The sequence below is a fragment of the Petaurus breviceps genome, unplaced genomic scaffold (genome assembly GCF_028583685.1).
Source record: "Petaurus breviceps papuanus isolate PSGF00001 unplaced genomic scaffold, PetGlider_PUasm1.0 90847, whole genome shotgun sequence".
NCBI lineage: Eukaryota > Metazoa > Chordata > Mammalia > Diprotodontia > Petauridae > Petaurus > Petaurus breviceps.
In genome coordinates, this window is record NW_027187360.1 from 14,351,218 (window position 1) to 14,378,678 (window position 27,461).

General features: G+C 39.2%; 1 protein-coding gene across 2 annotated transcripts in view; it reads left to right on the forward strand.

The window, feature by feature from the left end:
* The window catches only part of VAPB (VAMP associated protein B and C), a 69,823-nt gene that overhangs the window by 3,812 nt on the left and 38,550 nt on the right, over positions 1 to 27,461 (forward strand). For both annotated transcript variants that reach the window (XM_069072476.1, XM_069072475.1), the window contains exon 2: positions 26,993 to 27,145. In XM_069072476.1, the coding sequence (XP_068928577.1) occupies positions 26,993 to 27,145 (153 nt within the window). The remainder of the gene's footprint in view (positions 1 to 26,992; positions 27,146 to 27,461) is intronic.

Genomic DNA, 27,461 nt, shown 5'->3' on the forward strand with positions numbered 1-27,461 from the left:
TTTTCCCTCAAGGAAGCAGTTTCCATCCATTATACAATGCCTTACATTTGTAGAGCTCATCTTTAAGAATTGTAAAGGGATTCCTTCATGCTCTGTCATGTCTCAAACTTTTTGTTCTCAGTACTTCTTTATACTCTTAGTTATCGAGGTCCCCAAAGAACTTTTGTTGATTTGGGTCATAGCTATGGTTATTTACCATATTACTAATTTAAATGGATAATTTATACAAATATTTATTACTTTTAACATAATAACAAATCCATTATACCTTAACATAAATAAGTGAGAAGTGTCGTTGTTTTACATATTTTTGCAAATCTTTTAATGTTTGACTAAATAGAAGACAGCTTAATAGAAGACATAGATTCTAATATCTACTTCTGCATCCAGTCTGTTTCAGTATGTTGCTTTGACTGAAATATTTGAAGAAAATTCGGCCTTATAAATATATTTAGTTGGAAAAGGGAAGTGTATCTTAATAGGCAAATAATATCTTTATTACTATGAAAATTGTTTTGGAGGGACCCCCTGAAAGGGGTTCAGGACATCTTTGGGCCCAGGACCATATTTTGAAAACCAGTGCTCTTATCGGTCCTGGTAGGTATGTTTTATTCACGTGGGTGAAGTAGGCCAATTAATTCAAAGTTAATGAAGCCAACAAGGGTCATAAATTCCATAGCCATGTATATTGACTACCTGTGCTCTGTTCCATAGCCTCAGACCTTTTACAGATTTCACCAATGTATGTCACTGGTCCTAAGGGAGTATAAGAAAAATAATGAATCATATTTGAGTGAATAAACTAAAAAGCATTCATTAAGTGCTTATTGTGTGCCACCTCCAATTTATCTTGTATACACCTTTTCCATAGGTATACCTGTGGACATGTCTTTTACATGGTTGTTTGCATTCTCCCTCCATCTTTAGAAAGTGAACTCTTTAAGGACCCAGGTTTTCTTTGCCTTTCTCATCCCCACTCTCAACACCTCCAGCTTACCCCGGGGCCTGACCCATAGTAAGTTCACTAAGGATACAGAATTCGGGACTGGCTGGACCTCCATGAGCCTAGGGGAAAATCCCTTTGGGGCTGAGTAATGGCTTGGGGAAAAGGTTTTGTCTGCAAAGTTACTATAATTGTGATGGGAGGCATTGGGCAGGTGTTTGACATAACCTTTTCCAAAGTTGTGGTTTGATTTGATTATTTTACAAAGGATTTTCCTTACCCTTTAAGTTAGGTAGATAATCCACCTATACTGTTGTGAAAAACAAACCAAAGCCTGACTCTGAGGTGGGTGGGTTAAGTAGTAAATCCTCTGGAATCAACTTGTGAAGTTCTTTTATTTTTTTTCTCCTAGGAAAATGAATTTCTTGCCTTCTCCTTCCCCCCCCCTTCCCATCTTCCTGTATAAGTAATATAAGAAACTTTTGAGAGGGTAAAAATACAAAACCCTATGAATGTATTAACTTAACTATGGTACATCTTCGTTATCATCTCTTTAATAAACAACCTTAGTTCTTTAATTTGGACTACAATAGTGAGCACATTTCTCCTTTGTAGCGCAGTTCAAAAAGCGTCAGATTCCGGGTTAGAGGATCTAGGTATAAATCCCACCTCATCTTAAAATGGGGAGGTTAAAAATTAAATGACCCCTTGAGCTCTCTCCTAGCTTTAAACCAAGCTCTTTTGCTGACTTGCTGAGTAGAAACACAGGCTACTCAAACTGTGTTTCTACCCTAACATTTTCAATGTGTGTTGATACAGCTAGGTGGCACCGTGGACCTGGAATCAGGAAAACCTGAGTTCAGATTTCACCTCAGACACAGAGTCGTTTTGTGACTAAGCACCAGTCACTTAACCATTGTCTGTCTCAGTTCCCTCTTCTGCAAAATGAGTATAATACCTATAGTAAGAAACTCTAGGGATGATTGTGAGGATCTAAATCTCTACAATCTTTAAAGGGTTATTTAAATATCATCTGATTTTTTTTTCATATAGTATGGGTTTGAATCCACTCTGAAGAGAGACCCTGCATTTGCTTACCAGATTGACTGTACTTTAACAACCTTCCGCACATACATTCAAAGGCCAGATCTGTCTCATGATTTTGTTCTATTTGAATCATTTTATGAACTGGAATATTGGACTGGGAAAAGAGCTGTGATTTCCTCAGTTTTAGGAGTTCCTCCACTAAGAGATCTAGTCCTGGATACATTCTAAGGAATTCCCTGTGGCACCTAGAGGTCGAGGAACGTGCTCTGGGTTACATAGTCAGTGTATGAGATGAGATTTGGTTGGTCCCATGTCTTCTAGACTCTTTACCCTGTGCTGTATTCACTAAGCAGTACTGCCTCAGAAGTGAAAATGCTTCTTAGAAGTTCTTCACCTAAGAATTTTCTTCTTTTATTTACAGTAACCTCTTAGAAAAAGTAATTAGATTCTAGTGACATATATATGTGTATGTATGCATGTAGATATGTAGGTATGTATTTGCCAGATGCTGGTTTAGTAGTAGTGATACTTCTTTGCAACATGGGCAGTATGGAACATGTATGGTTAATATTCCTTAGTATTTCTTGGCAGTTCTTCATCTCTAATTTATTAAAATAGTATGAATTGACATTTCTCCAAAAGGTAAGCTCTTAAACATTATTAACACCACCATTTGTCTATAAACATTTTATAGCATTTTCTTTTAGATGTTCCAGCAAAATACAGATAACTCAACTCCCCCAAGAGGAGGGTTTAGGGCTAGAGAGAAACAAGGGCCAACAGATGGGAAAAATTATTGGGTTTTGTTATCGTTGTTGATCCAAATTGGACTTTTAGAATATGATATTTTAATTTCTGCATAAGAGATCTATATAAACTACATCTCAGTGTTTGGGCTGGAAAAAGTTGACCTTGGGAGTAATGGCTGTGATCAGGACAGATACATAGTGTTTAGCAAGAAGAAAAGGGTAAATATTGAATGCCATCTACCAAAGCATGGCTGCCCTAAAGTTTCTTGGAGAGAATGTAAATTTTTTGAGGATATAAGGGACTGTTAGATTTTTACTTTTGTATCCTAGTGCCTGACATTGGTACTTGATAGATACTTGTTGCTTAAGGAGAGTCTTGCTTACTGAATTTAGTGCTCTCCTTTTATCCTTTGGATGGCAGTTTATCTATCAGTAACAAAGTTGCTCTGCAGTATTCTGAGCTGTTTTACCTGAGCTGATGTCCTCATTTTGTGCTATCCAGTATTTGATCTTTATCTCTTAGGCTTTTTTCCTATGGTGCCTTGTATCCAAGATTCCTCTGGCCTATTGACAGTGCATAATATGTGCTTTTTAAAGTATGTCATCTGATCAGATATAACCATAGGCTTGCACTGTAACAGGAGTTATTGAAACCTAATTTCCATGGGAAAAAGAAAGCCTTGAATGATCAAAGTAGATTATATTAAAAATACTATGACTATGTCAGTGTGGCAAAATCTACCTATGCAATATTTTTCTGGGTACTAAGCATTTATTTTTAATCATAAATTGTTGATGTTTGAGTAATATTTTGATATAATTATGGTAATTTGCTGGTTCTCCCAATTGTGAAATGCCACTGGGGAAATCTAGAAACACACCCCCTTTCCCCATTACTTTTTGGATGTATTACATTTTTTTTTAAGCAATTGGGGTAAAGTAACTTGCTCAAAGTTACACGGCCAGGTGTTTCGGGGGGAGGGGGGGTGCTAAGTGTCTGAGCCTGGGATTCAATCTCCAGGTCATCCCAACCTGGAGCCGGTGCTCTTACTCGCTGTGCTACCTGGCCACCCCGGATGTATTACATTTTTAGTATTTATATTAATAATAAAACTCAAAGTAGTTCCTTCCTAGAATTGTTTCATATTCTTTAGCAGATTATTACCAACTCTTGATTATCTGTGTCATTTATCCTTTTTTTTTTTATGGCTAGTCTTTTAAGCATGTAGAATAAAATGTTAGTAGATTTGTATAGTTCCCCACTGATATCTGATGAGTTGTTTATATCAATGCATACTTACATTTCAGTAGGCATGGACTCCTAAACAATTAGGCTAAATCTCAACTCTAGCTTTAAGTAACTGACAGCTGTTTTGGGGGAGGAAAAAAGGGGGAGGAGAGAAAGTTGAACACTTATGCATAATAAGTAGATAAAAATTCTCCTGGGAGTAAGTCCTGTGAGGGACTGCCTCTTTCTGTAGTTACTCTCTGTACTTGGAGAAAATAGATGTTATCATCAGGACCTTTTACCTAGATTAGAATTTCTTCCCATGATATGGGATTCTGGGTGTGTCCTGTGTAGTCTCTGCAGTCCTAAAAGGTATCTAAGGAGAAAAGAAGGGATTAGAATCTTAGGAAATATATATATATTTCCTTTAGCAGTGGAGTAGAGGATGATTTTTTATTTTGTTTTTGTTTCAGACTGTATGGGGAAGATAAGGAAAAGCAGTTTCTGCAAAAACAGGAAGAAAATTAAAAGTGATAGGTGTTTTAGAAAATAGACCAGGTATCAAAGCCTTTAGGGATTTGGAGATCAGAGAAAAAGAGACCTAGTTTTTAGTAGCAGTCTGAGTGAATGCAGAATGTTTATATGTGGAAGAGATCTTAGATATTACATAGAACATCATGTTATTTTATAGAGATGATGCAAATTGGGATTTCTGGGAATCCCTAAATGTCAGGATACAGGGTAGTGAGCTCCCGGGAATGAATTCATTCATTCAAATCATCTTCCAAAGTGGCAAGGTTGATTGTAAAGTCAACAGCGGAGGTGAGATTCTTAGGGAATCTGGAACTTCATGGGGGTGAGACTGATGCTTATATACAAAAAGCATTGTGAAAGAATTCTGGATGGGACTAAGAAGGAGTAGTAAGTAGTCTAGGGTGGACCAGGTGCAGTAATGAAAGGAATATTAAGTCATCAATGTATGGGAAAATTCAGGGACTGGGTTGCTTTCAAAGGCATGATCTTTTCCTTTTAGGGGTCCAGGTCCCATCATCTCCTTAGAGGGGACTAAGATGAAGAAAGTTAAAGTCAAACAGATCACTTTTTTCATGTACTGACAAACTATCATCATTGCTGCCTTACATTCCATGATTGTAATAAGTTTTATAAAGTACATGGGCTTTAATGATAAGACTTCAGTATTTCCTAGTACTATATAATCCCCAAAGTTAATACCTGAATAATTTGAAATTGTTCTGTAGGCTCTTAGTTTTCTATTTGTATTGATTTTTTTTTTGTTTTTGTGTTACCTTCATTTCAAAATAGTTAATTCTCCTTCTTTCCAGTGAGTTATTCCTCATGACAAAGGGGGTGGAGGGTGGGGGGAGAGACCAGTTAAGTAAACTAACCAATACATCAAGTCTGACAGCATATGCAGTGTTTCATTTCCTCAGCCCCCACCTCTGCAAAGAAAGGAGAGATGTGTGTTTTCTCATTTCTTCTCTGGAGCCAAATTTGGTCATTACCACACAATAACATTCTATTACATTCATGCTGGACATTTTTATTTTAAGCTATTTCCCAATCAGTGGGTTATCACCTTAGTTTCTAATTCTCGGATGCCACAGAAAGTGCTAGGATTACTTTGATATAGATTGGACCAGTTTTTTTCTGTCTTTGACTTGAGTAACAGTAGGATCTCGAGGTCAAAGGCTTTGGACAGCTTAGTCAGTCACTTTTTAAACTATTACTTCTAGGAGTGGTTAGACCAATCCACAGCTCTGTCTGCAGGGTATTGATGTGCCTGTGTTTCTAAGGCCTCTCCGATATGGCCTCTTTTCATCTTTGCCAGTTTGTTGCTGTGAGATAAAACTGCAAAGTTGTTTTGCTTTTGCACATCTCTTATCCTTAAATTTGCTAATAGTTTATTAATAATTTTTTATCCTTCTTTGGGAACCATTTGTATCCTTTGAATATTTTGCCATTGGCAAATGGCTTTTAGTTTTTATACATTTGTATTAGTTCTCTCTGTGTCTTGGGTATCAGACTCTTAGCAAAGATATTTGATGCAGTTTCCCCTCTTTACCTTGCCCCTCCTCCCCATTCACCAGCTTCCTTTATTCTAATGCCATGTGCTGCAAAAATTATCAGAATTATTAGTTTTATCTTTTGTGATCTCTTCTGTCTCTTGTTTGGTTAAAATTCCTCCTCTTCCCACTCTACCTCTCAATACCTGTGAATGGTACCCGATCTGATTCTCTTCTTCCTTTTTTTTTTAAAATTGTATGGCATTTAATAGGTGTTTATCCATTCTGAATTTATTGTAGTATTCTCTACCCTCTTTAGGAAGAAGGGTAATGCAGCAAGTTTTCAAATTAGTTAAGGAGGATCACTGAGGTACTAATGTGCAATTATCAAATTAGAAATGATTGGAGTAATTTTTTTTTAATTCTTGCAAGTTGCACTTTACAACATTTACAACCACTTGAGTCCTGAATGCCACTTTAGGGCCTCAGTAATACTAGTGAGTGTCAGACCAGTAATATATATTTTTTAAAAGAGAGAGGGTTGAAGCATTATTACTATTGTTTATATAGTTCACCTTTACATGATGTTTTTATATGTGGTATATTGCATGTTATACTTACAATGGCCCAGTAAGAGCAGGTGATAAAAGTATCATTATCCTCATTTTACAGCTGATGTTCTTAAAGGTGAACTGACTCACCTAAAGGATAGCTGCTAGTGACATAGTGGATAGAGCACTGGGCCTCAAGTCATGAAGACTTGTCTTCCCCAGTTCAAATCCAGCCTCAAACACTTAACAGCTGGGTAACCTTGGGCAAGTCCCTTAGCCCTGTTTGCCTTAGTTTTTTCATCTATAAAATGAGCTGGAGAAGGAAATGGCAAACTGCTCCTGTATCTTTACCAAGAAAACCCCCAAAGAGGGCACAAAGAATCAGGCATGACTAAAAATGACTAAACATCAGGAGACCTACCCAAAGTCATATGGATAGCAACTCTAGAGTCTTGATTCAGTACCAGATCAGACTTCAAGGCTAGATCTATATTATACCATGTGGGCTGCCATATTCCAGAAATTAGAAGGAGGTAAATTTAGAGCAATATGAGAAATGAAATTTAAGGGGAAAAAAATTGAGAGATGAGATTTAAGAGGGAAAAAATATAAAGTCTTATACTTGGGTTCAGAAGGGACCGGAGAGGAAGGGCCAGATACCAGTTCCCTCTGAACATATCAGAGGGCATTCAGTGGGCTACAAGCTAGATATGAGTGGCTAGTGTGACATGACAGCCAGAACAGCTAATAATATCCTCATCACCTCACTCCTGGATTATTGCATAGCCTGCTGGTGGTTTGGTCAGTCTTGCCTCAAGTCTCTCCCCACTCCAATCATTCCTCTATTCAGCCACTAAAGTGGTTTTCAAAACAACAACAACAACAACAAAAAAAAAACCTCTTATCATTTCCAGAAGTGCCCCTCCCCCCTCCTTACTCCACAAAATCCTGTGGCTACCTATTGTCCCCAGGAGTGAATACAAAATACTCTGATTAGCTTTCAAAGCCCTTTATGACCTAGCCCTCCTCTACCTTTTTGTACTCCCCAGATGACGAATACTCTTCAGTCTGGTGACCCTGGTCTCCTGGCTGTTCCATGAACAGTATGTTGCATCTCTCTCCTCTGGCATTCTCTCTGGCTCTGCCTCAATCCTGGAACACCCTCCTTTGCTCTTCTGTCTACTGACTTCCCAGGTTTCCTTTAAGTTTGAACTAAAATCCCTCCTTCAGGAAGCCTTCCCAAACCCTTCTTAATTCCATTGCCTTCTCTCTGTTAATTATTTCATATTTGTCCTTTATACAGCTTTCTTTGTATATATTTATTTGTATGCCATCCCTTCCATTAGATTGTAAACTCTTTTAGGACCTGCCTTTTGCTACTTTTTGTATCTGCAGTGCTTAGTATAATACTAGACAGATAGTAAGAGCTATATGAATTGAATTTGTTGTTACTTAGTCATTTTCAATTATATCCAACCTCATTTAGGGTTTTCTGGAAAGATGCTGGAGTGTTTTGCCATTTCCTTTTCCAGCCATTTTTATAGATGAGAAAACTGAGGCAAATAGGTTAAGTGACTTTCCCAGGATGACACAACTAATAAGTATCTGAGACTGGATTTGAACTCAGGATTTACTGACTCCAGTCTCAGCACTTTATCCACTGTCTCATCAAGCTGCCCCAATTGAGTAGACAGCATTAAGAAAGGTACAATATCCAGAATGGGGAAGGTGTTAATTCCACTGTCCTGCTCTGGTCTCAAGGTTTTTCTGGAGTCTTGTGTATAACACTGGCAACGATCTTGGGAAAATTTAGGTTTTTCATCAAGGTGGTGAGAGGACTAAAAGCCGTGCCATAAGAATATCAGGTGAAAGAATTGGGGATTTTTTTAGCCCAGAGAAAAAGCATAGATTTAGAACTAGCCATCTAAGCCAGGCCCCTCATTTTCTGAATGAGGAAAGAGATCCAGAAAGATCAAGTGACTGGTTCCAAATTCATCTGCCTTTCCAAAGCACCACTCAGCCACTCAAGGCTTAGCAGGGACATGATAGCTATATTTGAGAGTCTGTCATGTGAAAGCAGGATTAGATTCATTTTGCTTGTTCCTAAAGGTCATAATTAGGAATTCTGGGTCTAAGTTAGAGAAGCAGATTTAGGCTTGATGAATAGAAAAACCTTTCTAATAATCTGAGGTTTCCTCTGTCAAGTACTAAGCACCCACAATTTAGGCACCACTAGGCCTGAGGATAAAAAGGGGATGATGAAATTATCCCAGGACAAGCTTACTAAATGAAATGTATGCTTTTTGAAGGCAAGAATTTTTGGTTTTGGTCTTTATTTATTTATTTATTTATTTATTATTTATTAAGCTAGGTACTAGCTTAGTGCCTTTTTCATAGTAGGCACTTAACAAAGGTTTTGTTGAATTGGAGTTTAAAAGTAGTACCGTGTTTCCCCGACAATAAGACATTGTCTTATTATTTTTTTGGACAGAAAAACATCAGAGGGCTTATTTTCAGGGGAGGGCTTATTTTAATGAACATTGACAGCAATTTTAATAAACAGGTAAATGTGAACAAAAAAATGTACCTTTATTCAATAAGCAAATCACTGGGGAAGAACAGGATGACGCGCTCACTGCTGCAGCTCTGATTGGATGCAGCTCGGAGCACGGCGTGCGTTTCGGGGGGGGGAGGGGACGGTGCATACAGAGGGTACCGTAATGTAGCGTGTAGTGCAGGGGATCACCTTCACTACAGTAGCAATCTCAATAGGGCTTATTTTCGGGGGAAGGCTTATTTTAGAGGAATCTTACACAGTAAGGGGAGGGCTTATTTTCGGGATAGGTCTTATTATTGGGGAAACACGGTAGGTGGGATCTGTCATTGGAAGTCTTTAAGTGGAAGCTGTCTATAATGTCTTTGAGATTCTTCTTCACATACAAATTTGTGAATGTTGAAAGAAATAAGGTACAAAGTGTTTTAAATCCCTTAAAGCATTATTTTATAAATGCTGTTATTGTTATTAGGTTAGCCAGATACCCTCTGAGCCACTTCTAGCTCTTAAATTCTGTGTTTCTGTGGCAAATAGAAAGGACACTCCTTACTACAAGGTGGATAGAAAACTCATTAACCTCTTTGGGAAGGAGCCAAAAAAAATTTTTTAGGTGAATTCATGGATGATATTACCATAACAGAAATGGCAGTATGGCTTAATGCCTTGGAACCAGGAATGCTTGCATTCAGATCCTGCCTTTTACAGATATTAGCTGTCCCATGTCTCAGTGTCCCAGGCAGCTAAGACATAAGATTCAGGTGTCTTTTGATGTATATCAGTTTGAACATAGTGAGTTCTGCACACTAATGAAATCACAGGACCAAATGGATTCCCATACTGTAAGCTCACCTCTTGGCCATTCCATGAACTGGACACTCCATCTCTTGACTCCAGGCTTTTTTTCTGGCTGCCCCTCACACCTGGAATGTTCCTCCTCTCCGCTGACTACTAACCTTCCTGGCTTCAGGTTCCAGTTAAAATCCTTTTTCTTTTTTTGCTGGAAGCCTTTCTTTCCCAATCCTTTCCACTCTGTTAGTTCCTTTTCATCCTGTAGAAAGCTTGCTTTGTATACTTTTGTTTGTTTGTTGTCTCTTCCTTTAGATTGTAAACTCCGTTGAGGGCAGGTTCTGTCTTTTGGCCTCTTTCTCTGTCTCTTGGGTTTAGCAAAGTGAGCAGAAGAGAAGAGTAGAAGGTAGAAGAAAAGAAAGAAAAGGTGAATGTGATAGAGAGAGAGGGGTGAGAAAAGTGACTCTATGGCACACATTCTACCTATTGATAGTTGGTGTAGTTGAGAGTGGTGAATTCTGGCAAGGTAGGCAGCCATCTAGGGTAGGCAAAACAACTGACGTAAATACACCGTTATTCTGTATTGAAAAATCCCCAAAAAAGCAAAGTTGTGCTTTCTTTGGACTTGAAGTTTAGAAAAACTGATTTCTAATCCCACACTTTGAGCCTCGGTTTACCATTTTTAAATGAGATGATTAGATTAGATGATTGCTAAAGTCACTTCCAAGTCTGATTCTATAACTCTAAATTGGATAGAGAAGGAATGCATAGGGAGTACAGTTTTCAAACATGGGGAATTGAAGGGGAATGCAGAGCCCAGGATGTATAAATAAATGCCTTGTTTGGGCTGTGCCTTCAGTTTTCTTTTTCTGTTGTCAGCCCATCCAGTTTGTTTAGTGTCATTGGCAAGGCACTTACCTGTTTTCTCCAGGCTACTACCAGAGCTGTGCTGTTAAATGCTTAACAACTGACTGTCTGAAAAATTGTACAGATAATACTTTAAACTCTCCATCATCAACATCTTCTCTATCACTTTCTTAAGTCTAGACAAGCAACCACAAATAAATCAAGCCTTGATTTGTATCATTTGCCCTTTTCCAAGGTATAAATAAAAACGAAAATTTTAACAACCAGCTCTTCTAAGCCAGCACAACTTGGTTTCTTCACACTGATGACTAGATTGTCATCAGTCTTGATGACTAGATTGTCATCATGATGTCTGTTGACTTCATCAGAGTTTTTTTTTTTTTTAAGCAATAGGGGTTAAGTAACTTGCTCAAGGTTACACAGCCAGTTATTTCTGGGTGTGGTGCTGAGTACCTGAGCCCGGATTTGATCCAGGTCATCCCGACACTGGAGCCAGCGCTCTTACTCGCTGAGTCACCTGGCCTCCCCTGACTTCATCAGAGTTTAACCTGAGCATAAACCACAAGGCAAAAACATGGTTCATTGCTTCTTATTCATGATTTACAAAGGCAAGTTAAATTAGAAAGGTAACATCCTGAATATCATGCTATTTTTCTTCAGGATTTGAGGAAGCAACCTGTCATGTGGCTTTAGGAATTATCTTGGATAGATAATTTCAGCTCTGCCAGATACTATCTTTCAATAGATTGTCCTTGATCTCTCATTTACAGTGTAGTCCAATCAAGGAATAAATGCTCATTTTCCACCCGAAGGCCTCAGTGAGCTATATGGTCTGTCTGACTTTATTCTGTTTCTTGTAGAATATTAGAAGTTTCGCCACTGTTACATCCTGTCTAATGACCAAAGTTAGGGTCCATTTTTTCTAGGAGTTAAATGATATGGTTTTATAGTTTTTCTCTTTTTTCACAAATTATTGCACGGTGTGAACAAAAGTTTATCTGTTTAAACCTAGTTTCTAAAATTTTTTTAAATTCCTTTTAGAAAAGCTGCATATAATTAAGACCAAATATGGTATGGCTATTTTTCCTTCATGCTATGCCTATCTTAATCTTCGCTTATGCATATAGAATGCATGCTGTATGAAGCTGTTATGTAAAGTTTTTGGTGACTTTAAAATTTTTAAAAACATGATACCTATTAAAGAAAAGAAGCCTCTATATATCATTCTACTGGATTGTGTCCTCCATTATTTCAAATGTGTTAACTTTTGTCAAGTGTTTTGATTTAAATGAGATTACTGCTACCCTAGGGGCAGTTAGGTGGTACAGTATATGGAGTACTGGGCCTCAAGTCAGTTAACCCTGTTTGCCTCAGTTTCTTTTGTAAGATAAGCTGGAGAAGGATTGGCAAACCACCGCAGCATCTCTGCCAAGAAAATCTCAACTGGAGTCACAAAGAGTTAGACACAACTGAACAACAATCACACTGCTCCTCTAAACATATTTGTACCAAGATAACCTTAGTTTTTATGAAGCACACAGTCATGGCTATTAATATACTAAATGTTGTCTTTTAGCAACTGTACATTCAGGCTTCTCTTTTCTGTATGCACAAGACATTCTTGGCAAGAATAGACTATGAAAAGAACATTGGGGGGGAGGACAACTTCTCTCCAAATCCTATGGAAAGTATGGAAAGCATCTTCTCAGTGTGGGCCTCCTATGAATTCTTGCTCTCCAATAGAGAACCTTGTCATCTCTCTTACCTTTGAAATAACTGTGAGTTTATAATCAGCAACCAGTCACAATAGGCTGAAAGTTAATGTTTTCTTTATCTACATAGTATAGGTAAAGTGATCTTTAAGTAGGTTTAGTCCCTTTTGTCTCTGCTAGCTTCTCGTCTGAGACTGAAGAAGTCCACTAACTCCTAACTCCAGGTACCTATAGTGCCATGAATGTAGCAGGCCTTTAATAAGTATTTATTGAATTGAATGCCTCAAAGATGACAAATTATGGAAATAGTTCTTGTTAGAGGGGCTATAGAAAAAACAGGCACACCATTGATGGAGCTATGGATTAGTCTGATAAATTGGTGTTTATTAAATGCTTAATTGAGAGCAAGTAAGGTCAAATGGATAAAAAAAACTAGATTCCAGAACTGAATTCAGGTTCCACTTCTGACACATATTGGCTGTGGGGCTGTACGCGGTGTTGTAGGCAACTCCCTAAGACTCTTAAGTGGCCACTGAAGTGCCAACTCACATTGGTAGAGGGAATTTCCTCACCTGAGAGTCCCTTAGACCAGGGAAATGACAAGTCCAGTCCCTCTCCCTAGCCATGTCCTCAGCTAACAAAGCTAAGCAGTATTTGAAGAGCTAAGGGTTCAAAGATAAGCAAGACAGACTGCCTTCAAGGAGCGGAGGAGGCAATGTGGAAATAACTGGGTGTGTTCAGGATATATACACACCAAGGGGATGGAAGATCATCTCGGAAGAGAAGGCAGTGCCAGGCGAGCAGCCCCGCAAAGGCGTCCTGCAAAAGGTGGGACCTGAGCTGAGTCTTGGGGAAAAAGTCAGGAAAGCCAAAAGATAGAGGTGAAGAAGGAGAGCTTTCCAAGCATGAGTGGCACGGAAAGGAGAGGTAATGAATGTGCAAGAAATGGCAAGTAGATAAGTGCCACTCAATTATAGCGTGTGTGTGTGTGTGAGAGAGAGGCCGAGTTGTGATATTTAAATGCTAATCAGAACATGTTATACTTGATTCTAGAGGTAACTGGGAGCTATTACAGTTTGTTGAAGGAGGGTGTGTTTGAGATGCAGTCAGACTTGCATTTTTGAAAAAGTAACTTTGGTAACTGAATGTAGGATGGAATGCTATGGAAGAGACTTGAGGCAGGGAAGCCAATTAGAAGGCTATTGGAGTAGTCCAGAAAGGCCAGAATTTGGGAGGTGGCTTTAATAGTGGAGGGAAGGGGACATATACAAAAAATGTTCTGAGGTTGGATCAACAAGATTTGACCACAGATTGTACATGTGGGTTGAATAAGTAAGGCCTTAAGGATGACACTGCATTTGCCAACCTGGGTGCAAGAGTAATAAAGAATTTGGGAAGAGGATAAGGTTTTTTGAGGACAGATATGAGTTATATTATGGACATATTGAGTTGAGATCCTTATACAACATCCAGTTCCAGATATCTAAAAGTCCATTGGATGTGGGACTGAAGCTCAGAAGAAAGACTAGAAAATCTTCTGCATAGAGATGACAACTGGATCTGTGGAAGCTGATGAAATCACCAAGTGAAACAGTATAGAGGGAGAAGAGGACCCAGAACAGAGCCAGAGAGGACACTCAGAGTTAGTAGGTGAGGCGTGGATGAAGAACAAAAGAAAGAGACCGAGAGAGGATAGGCTGCAGGAGAACCCGGGAGCAAGCAGTCTCAGGGAAACTTCAAGAGTAGAGTATCCAGGAGGAGGTGCTCAAAAGTATCAGATGCTGCAGGGAGACCAAGAGGGTGAAGATTGATAAAGGACCAGTTGAGATCAGAAGCCAGCTTGTAGAGGATTTAGAAGAGAGTGAAGGGAGATGAATTAGGAGTACCTGGTGTCAATAGCTTTCTTAAAGAGAAGAGGAAAGAAGGACCAAGGAGAGGAAAGATAGAGGATGATAGATAATAGCTATAGAATGACCAAGTGAGGGTTTTTCAAATATGAGGGAGAAACAATTATGTTGATAGGCAATTTGGAAGGCAGCAATAGATAAGGATTAAAAATGAGAGAGCGGGGAAGATGAAGGCGTACATTACCTTGCTCACTGGTCTCTTTGCTAAGGCCAGTACCTCTACATGCACCCTTGACTCCGTAGGAGTCATAGGAGATGGATTCAAGGGTGTGTGTATAGGTGCTGACCTTAGCAGGGTGAATAGCCCCCTCTTCTCAGACTGAAAAGGAGTAGATAGTTGGGGAAGATAATGGAGTGAAGTGAGATGAGTCAGAATAGGAAGAAAACATGCCATGGAGACTTGAGAAAAGAAGATTTGAAATAACTTCTGTGGGGTGGCTAGGTGATGCAGTGAAAAGAGCACCAGCCCTGGAGTCAGGAGGACTTGAGTTCAAATCCAGCCTCAGACACTTAACACAAAACTAGCCATGTGACCTTGGGCAAGTCACTTAACCTCAATTGCCCTACCTTCTCCCTCCAAAAGAAAGAAGACATGACCTCTGTGGAGAGTAGGATAATCAGTTGATTAGAGTGGTTACCTTGCTGCTGTGAGGATCTACTTGTGATTATTAAACAATATAAATTTGTGGATAGCCCAGTAAAAGTTTCGTGATTTTCTCCAGCGTCATTTAGCAGCATGTGAGTAAGAGCAAAGATGGTGGATGTTAGGAATAATCCAGGGTTTGGATTTGGCAAGGCATAATTGATGGCAATGCAGGAGGGCAAAGGATTCAGGAGTAGCAAGGATATTGTAGAATTCAGTAGTTGGTTCACTAAGAGGTCAAGCAAGGTAGGGAAGGAGGGCAAGTGGACAGGTACATTTGTGATCTGACAAGAGTGAAGGAAGAAGAACTAGAAAAAATACTATGTACAGTGACTACTACAATATAAATAGAAACAACAAAGGAAAAATGAAAGTTGTTGCATAGTTTTAATTAACCAAGCTTGACTTCTGGAAGAAAAAGATACCTTCCTTCTTTTTCAGAGGCAGGGGCCTATGGATATAGAATGTTAAGTAGTTTTGCTTAATTTTTTTCTTATTCTTTGTTATAAGACATGATCCACTGGGTAGAGAGGGAAAGACCTGTTCTGAAATGAAGTTCAGAAAATCAAAAAAACAATTTTTTTAAAAAAGATTTTTAAAAAACTAAACTGTCTCTCAGTATAATAGTATTTAATATTTCATGACCACAAAACTTAAAGGGATATTGCAAAAGTTAATGAGGTAATCATATATTTGAAGCATTTCAGACTCTAAGATGTTTGTCTGGAAAACTGTGTGTGTGTGTGTGTGTGTGTGTGTGTGTGTGTGTGTGTGTGTGGCGGGGTGGAGTTGTTTATGAAGTGTGATGATTTCAAATGATGTATAAAATAGGCTTTCTGTTGTCTGCATGGGAACAAAATGTGTGCCACTTTTAAAGCCAATAAGATTGGTTGGAATATTTTATTTTCCTTTCTAAAGCATTGATTTAATGTGTGAACTGGCAGTTCAACCAGATAAATTGAATTTAAAAGAATTCTTTTCCCCTAGTGTCCTTATTCTTGAATATATTTATGCTAATTTTAAAAGTTGTCTACCCCTATGATCTGTTACTGTTAAATTTTTCCTTTGTTTGGGAATATGAGGTAAAGCTTTTTACATATATATATATAAAACCATCTGGGAAGAGTCAATGTAGGCTACCTTTGACAACCTTATTATACAAGGGGCAGCATGCATCTCTTTATACAAGGGAGCTCTTCCCCTCAAATAGAGCAAGGTAGTGCCAGAGTAATTACTATTTATACCTTTGAGGAATTTAGGCCAAGGAATGGGGAGGGGTGGACACATTGTTGGAGAACAACACTTAGCCCTGTGCCTGGGCTGGTGCTCTATTCCCTACTCTACCTAGCTTCCCCTACACAGTAGGCTCTTAACAAATATTTGTAGGTGGATTGAGCAGGAAGGAATTTTTTGGAAGCCTAATCCCAAATGTCACCCAGGAGGGGAAGAAAGCCAGGGAATCTGCCTACCTTGGAGAACTGTATGTACAGTAAGACTTTGTAAGGCCTCCTCATTTAAGCTTCAGATACTGACTTGAGTATGTATTGAATGAGAGGGTTTTTAAATTTTAATTTAAACTGTGTGTTTAAAGATTTAGTGCAATTTAGTCATTTTCCCCAAAGCACTATTATCTTCCCTGCTCTGTTAATTTATCTCTCTACCCTTGCTATCTCGACACCAGGAACTCAATCATTCTGAGAATTTGGCCAGAGCGCATGACTCTTTTTGAAGACCTGAACCTTGCGCATCTGTTGTTTTAACACTCTATCTGTAGGTTCAAGAACTTGAAGGATTTCTCTCTCTTCTTTGCTCACCATAGACAGAATGCTATAACAGAAAGAATGTTGGCCATTCAGAAGGCCTGAGTTTTGATCCTAACTCTGACACCTACTTCATAGTTTTGAGCCTCAGTTTCTTTATCTGTAAAATGGGAGTCAATCAGTAAACATCTATTAAGTTCCTATTCTGTGCCTGGCCCTGTGCTAAACATTGTGGATACAAAAAACAGCTAAAGACAGTCCCTACCCTTGAAGAGCTCGAAGTCTAGTGGGAGGGACAACAAGCAAGCATCTATGTCCACACAAGCTGTCTGTAGGATAAATAGGAAAAAATTCACAGAGGAAAGGCACTAGAATGAAGAGGGGCTGCAAAAGGCTTCCTGTGGAAGGTGGGATTTTAGTTGGGAGTTGAAGGAAGATAGGGAAGCTGGGAGATGGAGATGAGGAAGGAGTATTCTAGGCATGGGGGACAGCTGGGAGATGGAATGCCTTGGTCATGGAACAGCCAGGAAGCCAGCATCACTGGACCAAAGAGTATGTGGCAGGGAGTAATGTATACTAAGAAAACTGGGAAGCGAGGAAGGGACTGGGTTGTGATGGGTTGTGAAGGGCTTTGAAAGTCAAAGGGGGTGGGGCGGCTAGGTGGTGCAGTGAAGAGAGTACCAGCCCTGGAGTCAGGAGGACCTGAGTTCAAACCCGGCCTCAGACACTTAACACTTACTGTGTGACCTTGAGCAAATCACTTAACCCCAATTGTCCTGCCTTCCGCCCTCTAAAAAAAAAAGTCAAATGGGAAGATTTTGTTCTTGATCCTGGAAGTGATGGGGAGCTACTGTATATTATTGATGGGGGTGGGTGGGTGGGAATGGTTGGGCCTGTGCTTTAAGAAAAATCACTTTGGTGGCTGACTGGAGGATTGATTGGGCTGTAGGCTACTGTTAGATGGTCCAGGTGTGAGGGAGACAAGGGGCTTGCAACAGAGTGGTGACTATAGGGAGGAGAAACGATACAAGTGATACTACAATCTATCTTACATCTCAGAAGAGACATTGTTAAGAAGGTACTATTTAAATGTTAGAGTTATAATCTATATTTTAGATAAGATTTATATAATCTTTTTTTGGGAAGCATTAGACCATAGTAGCTAAAAAACCTCACCACCTGCCTGTGTTGAAGTCCAGCCTCTAACAGGTGCTTGTTTTGTGACTTAAAAGTTAACTTTTCAGAATGATAAGATTAGTTATAGAAAAGATATAGATCTGCCTTGGTAAAGGGAGTTTATCACCTGGAGCAATACACCCATGAAACCTCAGGTCTTGCCTCCAAAAGAAAATATTTTCTTTGAAACTAATTTAAAGGTGATGTTCTCCTTTTTCTAACCCTATCCACCCCTCACCACTCCCATTCCCCCAAACCTTCAGGGAAAAAAAGAGCCCTGGACTTTGAGGTTAAATGACCTTTTTGTTTTCAAGATCTACTTCACATATTTTCTTGATGTGTGACACTGGGTATATTGTTAAGGAGTTGGGGAAAGAAGAGAGAAGATAATCATTTAATAAATGCCTGCTATGCGCTAGGCAGTATATTAAGTGCTTTACAAATAGCTTATTTGATCCCCTGAGTTGGATGCTGTTCTTTATCCCCATTTTACAAAGTTAAGTGACTTGCCCAAGGTCATACAGCTAGAAAGTATCTATAGATGGATTTGAACTCAGGTCTTCCTAACTCCAGGCCCAGTTCTCTAACCCACTGTGCCACCTAGCTGCCTTGAGTCCCACCTAACTTCATTCTGTTCATCTGTAAAAAAAAAAAAAAAAAAGAGAGAGATATTTTCTCTACTTGCCACATGGGATTGTTTTGAGGAATAATTGAAATAATAGGATTGCTCCATTTCATACACACAGAATTTCAGAGTTGGTAAACATCTAGTCCAGCTCATACCTGGAAAAGAATTCCTTTTTTTTTTTTTTAAAGCAATCAGGGTTACACGGCCAGTTATTTTTGGGTGTGGTGCTGAGTATCTGAGCCCGGATTTGATCCCCAGGTCATTCTGACACTGGAGCCGGTGCTCTTACTCGCTGAGCCACCTGGCCGCCCCTAAGAATTCCTTCTATACTGAACAAGTAGTCATCCATCCTTTGCTTGAAACCATCTAATGAGGGAAGCTACTACCATAGCTGTTTCATGCATAGGTTCATCGTGAGGGTCATTAAAAAAAAAAACATAATTCATATAGTTAAAAGGGAAAAAAAAATGAAGACTGGATTTCACCAGGCTTTTCTCATTCTCATTTCCCTGTCTTCCTTTCATTCTTCAGGTGATGACCATGCAGAAGTTGAGAAAGTTAACTTTACCATAAATTTGCCTTCTTAAGAAGGTTATATATTTTTTTTAATTATCACTTTAATTCTCTTAGGAAAAAAAACTTTTTTTCTTATCTAACTTTTGAAATTATTTTTCCTTTGGTGAAATTAAAATAAATACTTGATGATTTGTATTTTAGCATATAGGAATATAGAATCTGAGTTAGACGTAATCTCTGAGGCCACGTTCAGCTCATTTAGTATAGGTTGAAGTGAATCTAGTCCAACCATAGCTGAAGCATGAATTTCATTCACTCCCTCACCTCAGAATCATCAGCCTATCCTTGAATTTTTAGCTCTGTGCATCTTTCCCTTTCTCCTCTACTTCTCCCATTTCATTGCTGGACTGTGCTTTTAGGAAGTCTTTCCTTGTTTTACTGCTTTAATATTCCAGTGCCTTTGTGATCTCATTCACCCAGGGATGTTTCTTCCTATGATTCAGCACCCAACTGATGAATTCCTGGCTATCTTGTGTGACCGTTGTCCATGCCTTCTCATAAGTGTGCCAGAAGGGATACGCCCAATGCGCTTTCCTCAGATTCTCTTGACATCACAGGAAGACCAATGTATAGCACTTCAGGCAGCCTTCATTCACCATATGACCAGTGCATCTCCATTTTCAGTCGTGTTTCTTTGGTATACTTTACACAGTGTCTCCCACATCATTCCTTGATGTGTTTCACCCTTTTCATACCCACTATGTACCTTCTTATTGCCTTTTGTGTGATCCTCAGCTTCATCTGAAATCTCCCTCCCTATAATATCTACCTATTTATCTCTTCCCTTTGAGACCAAAGAGTATGTTTTATCCTTCTTCCTTGTTTGGAACATTTTAATCAGACAGTTGGCATTTATTAAATGACTGCTACATGTTGGGCATTGTAGGGATACAGATTAAAAAAAATTAAATAGTCTGTGTCCTAAAGGAGCTTATATTCTACCAACAGCAATTATATTTTATAGAGTTGCCATATATAGCCAGTTTGTATCAGGTAGGACTTGAGCTGGCTGGGTCTCATTGACCCTGAGACCCAGCTTTGTTCACTACCTAAGACTTTTAAATTGCAGACTGGCTGCCAATCTGTATTGGCAGAAGGAGTTATCTCACAGAAGTTCCACATATGAAATTATAAGTCCAGGCCAAAACACATATTTGAGACCCAAAGGTGGCATAGTATAATCAAAAGAATGCCGAACAAGTCAGGAGATGAGAGTCCTCTACAGAAGTGATTATAATATTTGAACAGCCTGCCTCATGGGGTGGTTGTAAGGAAAGCAAACCTTAAGATAATTTACAAATGCAAGTGGTTGCTATGTAAAAATGTGAGGGGTTTTTTGTTTTGTTTTACTAATAATATGTTCATGGACATAACAGTTCTGTGAAATACAAAGAGCAGTTTTGAATAGTGTTTTATCAGTTACTTTTTTTAAAAATCAGATTTGTGTATCCTAATTCTTTAATAAAGGAGGAAGAGGTAAAAAAAAAAAATGGACAGATTTTCTCTCACACTGTGGTAAGAAAATGCTGGATTTAGAGTTAGTGAATGTGGGTTGAAATCCTGGGTTTGTACCCAGGTGACCTTGGGCAAGGTTTTAAATCTCTGTGTGTTTTCTCCTGTGTAAGATGAGGGTGTTGAATTAGATGACTCCTAGGGTCTCTTTCAGCTCTAAACTTATGGTGCTAAGATTACTATACCAGTACAGGGAAGTTTTCCAGTGAATTTCCTGTCACTCCAAGTCTTCAGGCAAAACTTGAATTGGCAGGTACAGGTTGAACTACAGGAACCCTGAGGTCCCTTTCATCTCTGCAGTTTTATGATTCTATAATTTTGGAAAAATTTACATAGGTAAATAGCTAGTTTTTGTTTGGGCATTTCTTTTTTACATAACCTTGACCCTAACCTCTAGATATTTTGTTATTACTAACCACAATAGTATATACTTCTTTGACTCACTCAAGGCAAAATTTTACAAATAAAAACTAGATCTGGTCCTCAAAAAATCAGTGAGTACTTAGCAGTCCCTTTTAAGTGTTGGAAGGAAAAACTGGTGTGCCATTCAGTAATTCAGCAAACTTTGAAGTACATGCTGAGTTCTGGGGATGTAATAAGATATATGGTTTGGAAATGGAGGGATGTCTTAAAGAGAAAGCAATAGGAAGGGGAGAGTCTGAGAAAGGCCTCCTGCAGACAATAGGATCTGAGTGAGTTTTGAATTAAACCAGGAGTTGGAAGAGGGAATTCCAGGTGTGGAGAGGCAGCCTTTGCAAAAGCACAGAGGTGGAATGGTCTGTAAGGAACATCATGTTGGCCAGTGTCACCGAATCACAGAATTAAAGAGAAGAGTAAAGTTTATGAAGTCTGGAAAGGTAGGGAGGAGCCAGATTCCTTCCTTCCTTTCTTCCTCCCTTTCTTCTTCGCTTCCTCCCTTCCTTCCTTCCTTCCTTCCTCCCTCCTTCCTTCCTTCCCTCCTTTTTTAAAATTTGTCTTGTAAAAATGACTAATATGAAAAAGTTTTACATGATTGCATGTATAAAACCTATATTGGATTGCTTACCATCTCAAGGAGCAGGGAGGTGAAGGAAGGAGGGTCTCCCCAGCTCCAGGTCTCGAACTCTCTCCGCTGTACCACCAAGTTGCCTCTTGAAGAACAAAAATCCCCAATATGTATTAATCACTCGCCATGCTCGATACTTTGCCAGGTGCTGGGGTACAAAGAAGGGCAAAAATCAGCTCCTGCTCTCCAGGAGCTCACGCACAAAGAACTATGCGCAGACCATATAAACGCAGCACGCGCTGCTCATGGTTTCAGAGGACTAGGCACCGCTTCTTATACAAGAGGGACCCTGAAAGAAGCCAGGAGGCATAGATGACGTATAGATACTTTTAAAATCCTAATTTCTGTGTGTGTGTGTGAGTTAGGAGAAGAAATTAATAAAGTGGAATACTTTCAAATGGGTTCTACTTTTTTCTTTTGCTGGGGGAAAAAAACTAGGGCAGCAAAGTGGGTGTAGGGGATAGAACACAGGGCTGAGAACCACGAAGAACTCCCTCATCCTGGGTTCCAATGTGGCCTCAGACACTTACTCACTGTGTGACCCTGGGCAAGTCACTTAACCCTGTTTGCCTCAATTCCTCATCTGTAAAATGAGCTGGAAAAGGAAATGACAAATCCCTCCAGTACCTTTGCCAGGAAAACCTATAGAAAAAGTATGTTGTTTGGATGTATTTGGAATTATTAGAAATTCTTAACATTCAGAGCTGAAGCTCTTTGTCTTAAAAGGGAGTAGGAGTGATTTAATAAGGTGCTAGAATTTACAAACCCCATGAAGTAAATTCTATGAGGATTATAATCTCAACCTAATAAATTGAAGCAACTTGGTATAGTGGATAGGGTGCTGGTAGTCCTGAGTTCAAATCCTGCCTCAGACACAAGATACTATGACCCTGAGCAAGTCACTTCTGTGCTTCCTTTTCCTCATCTGAGAAAAGAGAGGGAAGAGATGGGTTCAGTAGTGTGTAAAGTCCTTTCTAGTTCTGAATCTATAATCCTATGTATATACTATTTTCTGGGCACTGGGATGCCTAACACTTAAGTAGCCTGCAGTGTACTGGGGAAACAGTATGTGGATAGGCCAAGTTGATCTGATAGAGAATATATGGAGGGAATATAGGGGAGAAGAGTACACTGATTTCTGGGGAAATCACCTGAACTTCCCATTTTACAAATGGCATTTGTTTTAAGTACATCACTCACTCTCTTTGAAGAGATAGTTCTGTTAATCAAATTGGAAAGTCTTTTTCCTAGGTAACTTTTGCCTGGTATCTTTATGACAAAAGTAAATTCCAGGCCCTACTACTTCCCAAACTTGCCACTCCCAGGAAATTGTTATTTTTGACTGCCTTTCACTCTGGAAAATCTGGGTTGGATTTTGTTTTGTTTTACCATTGGGCGTGAGAATTTTGTGATTCTTTTTTCTCGTCCCTGCTAGTCTTCTATTTGTTTTCATCCCTGCTTGGTCCTATCCCCACCCAGGTTTGATAGCTTGTATGAACTTTTTCCTTAAGTAAAAATGAAGGTGTGTGTTGGGGTTGTGAGTTAAAAGGGACCTTAGAAATTATTTAGTATAGCTCACCACATTTAACAGATAAACACTTTAGACCTGGGAGAAGTTCAAGGTAGAAAGCTGATAAATCTTAGACCTAAGAGTTAAGCCTGGAACCCATAGACCTGATACAATAATAAAAGGACAGTAGAGATGAAACTCTTCCAGGGCAATACCAGAGCCTCGTTCTCAAATGTATCTTTGAGAAAGTTAATCTGGGTTATAAAGGGCCACTTACAGACTTCCAGTACATTACAATCTTCTTGAGGGCCAAATTATTTCCTTTTGGTCTTTGTATGCCTAGCACCTAGATCGAATTGCCTGGCACGTTAGGAGGCATTTAATAAATGCTTGTCAATTATTTATTTTGTTAAATATTTCCCACTTATATTTTAGTCTGATTCTGGCTGTACTTAGGAGTGTTGGCCTTTGTACCATGTGTTTTGGCACCTGGTGTTAAGGAACTCACTGAGAGGAAACTCCCTATACCGATTCATATAGACAGATTGATCTCTTATAGTTTTAGAGAATTACACAGGGTCACACAGCCAGTAGGTGTCTGATGTGGGACTTAAACCCAAGAAGACTGTTAACTGCTTGGTCATCTATCTTTCCACTACAATAGGGAGTTTATTGGTCCCTCCACCTGGACGTATCTTATGGAGTAACTTTACCATCATCCTCACATATCATAACAACTGCACATCAACCTTGTGGGTGTCTGGGCTGTTGTTGGTTGGATCAACAGCCTCTCCCTGCTCCAAAGGAATACCATTCTTGAGTATTATTTGTTTTGTAAATGTTGTTTCTATCATCCGGTTAACCATGGGATTAAATCCTTGGAGGTGGGGGTTGTAAGTAAATCCTTGGTTATTTTTTGAGTAGGAGATATGACTTTGACAATACAAAAATAGTTTGTATTTGGTTTGGGAATTCCCTCCCTCACCTCCCCATATATACACACACACCTCCTTCCCACTTCCAGAAATTAAATTCCTTATTATGTTTCATTTAAGCTCCTATTAGTTTGGGTTTGTGTTCCCTGAATACTCTTGGTGGTCCAGAAATGGCAGAGTGTAGGAGAGACAGCTGCACTCACTGTATTTGGAGCCAGAGAAATATTAGTTCACATACCAGGTTTGCAGCTTACAATAGTACAAAGAACTTTTGAATTTGGAGATATGGAGGGAAAAGACCTCAGTTCAAATCCTAGCTCTTGTCTTTAACCTTTCTCCACATGATAGTATGCATTAAAGGACAGCAGTTGGAGAGCTAAAGTGTTGGAAGCCAAATGTTTTAAATTTTTGTCAAGTGCGTGTATGTCTCTCTTTATGGTGATTTTAAAAGAGCTTTGGAAGAACCTGGTTTGACCTTCGAAGAACTTCCTACTGGATTGTCCTTTGTTCACTAACATTTATTTCAAGTCTAAGTTGTAGCTTCTAATTCTACTCTTCACAAAGAACCAGATTCTCTTTTTGTAAGGTATAGGCAATGTGGTCTTGGTGGTGTTATGTGGCCCAGTGAAATTTTAGTGGTCTTGTGCCAGCTTCCTCCTTATATCATAGATATGTTTTTCTTGTGTCCTTTATTTTTTACCATGGCAAGTCACTGGGCCTTGGTTTCTTATCTATAGACTCAGGGGACTTAAACTAAACCTTTAAGGTCTCTACTAGTTCAGAATCTGTGATCCTACAAACCTTGGGGAAATCACTTAACTGTACTGGATTTTATCATTTCCAAAATAAGGGTGTTGAACTGTATGATCTTTAAGCTAAGATCTTTTAGCTATGATCTTTGTTGCAGAGAAGGAGAGGGGAAGCTATGTTTACAGCTTTATTTCATATTACTTTATGAACTCTGTGGGCTAGCCAAATCAGTCTACTCGTTCTTAGTCTGAACTCCCTTGTTCTGCCTCCTTCTTTGCAGTGTTTAAAGAAACCATTACCCCTTTTTTGGAATGTACTCTGTCCTTCTGGCTCTCAAAATCCTTGTCTTTTTTCAATGCTGAGCTCAGGTGATACCTTTTTAAGCTATCAGTCAGCAAGACTATATTCTGAGGCAAAATTGAAAGAACCCCTTCCCTTGAGGAACTTATGACCTATTCAGGGGAGACAATATGTATTACTTGTATAAGTATATACTAAAATGACACAAGGCAGTTTTGGAGGGAATCAGCAGCAGCTGTGATGGGGTCAAGAAAGGTTTTTATATAGAAGGTGACATTAAACTGAACCTTGAAGGAAGTGAGGGATTCAAAGAGGGAGAGGTATAGAGGGTCTGAATTCCAAGCATGGGGGACAGCTGGGAAAAGATAGAAGATGGTATTATGTATAAAGAAAAGGAAATTTCATTTAAAAATAAAAAGGAAAATAATCATCTGGACCCTAGTAGAAAGGTAGGTTGGAGCCGCATTGTAAGAGGCTTTAAATGTCAAACAGAAGAGTTCATATTTGATCCTTGAAGTAATGTGGCGCCATTGTAGTTGTGGAGTGACATGGTCAGATTTGTACTTTTAGAAAATCACTTTGGCAGCTGTGTGGAGGAAGATGGATTTGGGTGAGGAAAGACCTGAGACAGAAGAAGCAACTATGAGGTGATAAGGGACTGGACTTAGAATAGTGACTGCATGATTTGCAACAAAAGAGGGAGGGAATCAAAAATTGCTATAGAGTGTAGAAGGGACAAGATTTGTCAACCGATTGTCCTTTTGGGGAAATAAAGAGTTGCCATAGCTTTTAAGAGTGAGGCATAATTGCCCTACTGTACTCTCTGTCCTGATTAGACTACATCTGGAGTATAGTATTCAGTTTAGGGTGTCATGTTTTAGGAAGGAAGAGGTTAACCAGGATGATGGACCATGAGCTTATGCCATATGAAGATCAGTTAAAAGAACTATAGATACTCATTCCAGAGAAAAGAAGATTTATGGGGGAAAATTATAACTGGTCTTAAAGTACTTGCAAGTCCTCAAGGATCCAACTTGTTCTGCTTGGCCTTTAAGTGTGGAACAAGGAATAGGGAGTAGAGTTTGCATGGAGGCAAATTTTGGTTTAAAGAAAAATAATTAGAGGTGGCTAGGTGGCGCAGTGAATAGAGCACCGGCCCTGGAGTCAGGAGGACCTGAGTTCAAATCCAGCCTCACACACTTAACACAAAAACTAGCTGTGTGACTTTAGGCAAGTCACTTAACCCCAAATTGACCTCCAAAAAGCAAAAAAAAAAAATAGACATATCCAAAAGTAGAATGGACTTCATTTGGATGTGTCATGGGTTCCCCCTTTTTTCAGGTATTGGTTGAATGAGGTGGCCACCTGTGTCCCTCCCAACTCTGAAATTCTGGAATATGAATTGGATAATCCACTAAATTAACATAATGTTCAGCATTATCAACAACAACAATGAAGAAAATATTGAATGTTTACTTACTGTACCCTTCTAATCTCCTTGAGTTGTAAGGCACCATCCTTTCCCAAGGAAACTCATCTACTTAGAAATGAGTGGCTAAAAGTTGTTTGAACTAAGCCTTCCTTAGAGAAATGAGTAACAAATTATCAAGGTATACTTTTTCCCTCTTTATTCTCTCTTTCCCCCATCCCTCCTCTAGGCAAAAGTTCATACAGGTAATAAAGAATGTTATCCCTTTATCCAGAAAACACAAAGTTGTAATTGAACGAATATGGTCTGAGGTTTGCCTTAACTCTACATTCTCTCTCCATTTTGTTTTTTTGTTCACAGGTCCCTTCACAGACGTTGTCACCACCAACCTGAAGCTTGGCAACCCTTCTGACCGAAATGTGTGTTTTAAAGTGAAGACTACTGCACCCCGCCGGTACTGTGTGAGACCCAATAGTGGAATTATTGATGCGGGAACATCAATTAATGTGTCTGGTAAGTGTCAAAAGCACAGGTGATTAACTGGGCATTTCGAGGATGGCATCTTAAAACTTAAAGATGTTCCCCTCTTTTTTTTTTCCTACTATTTTGGTTCCCCTTCCTCACCTCCCCACCGACCCCCCCCCCCAAAAAAAGGAAAGAAGTTTGTAGCAATGGGAGAAGAACTGAACAGAAACAGTTAAAATTTAGGAGCATAGATTTAGATTTAAAAGGGACCTTAGAGAAAATTCAACATCCATATTTCAGGGACCCTATGGTATAATGAAAAGAACACTCTGGTGTTCAAGGACCTGTGTTTATAACCTTGGGC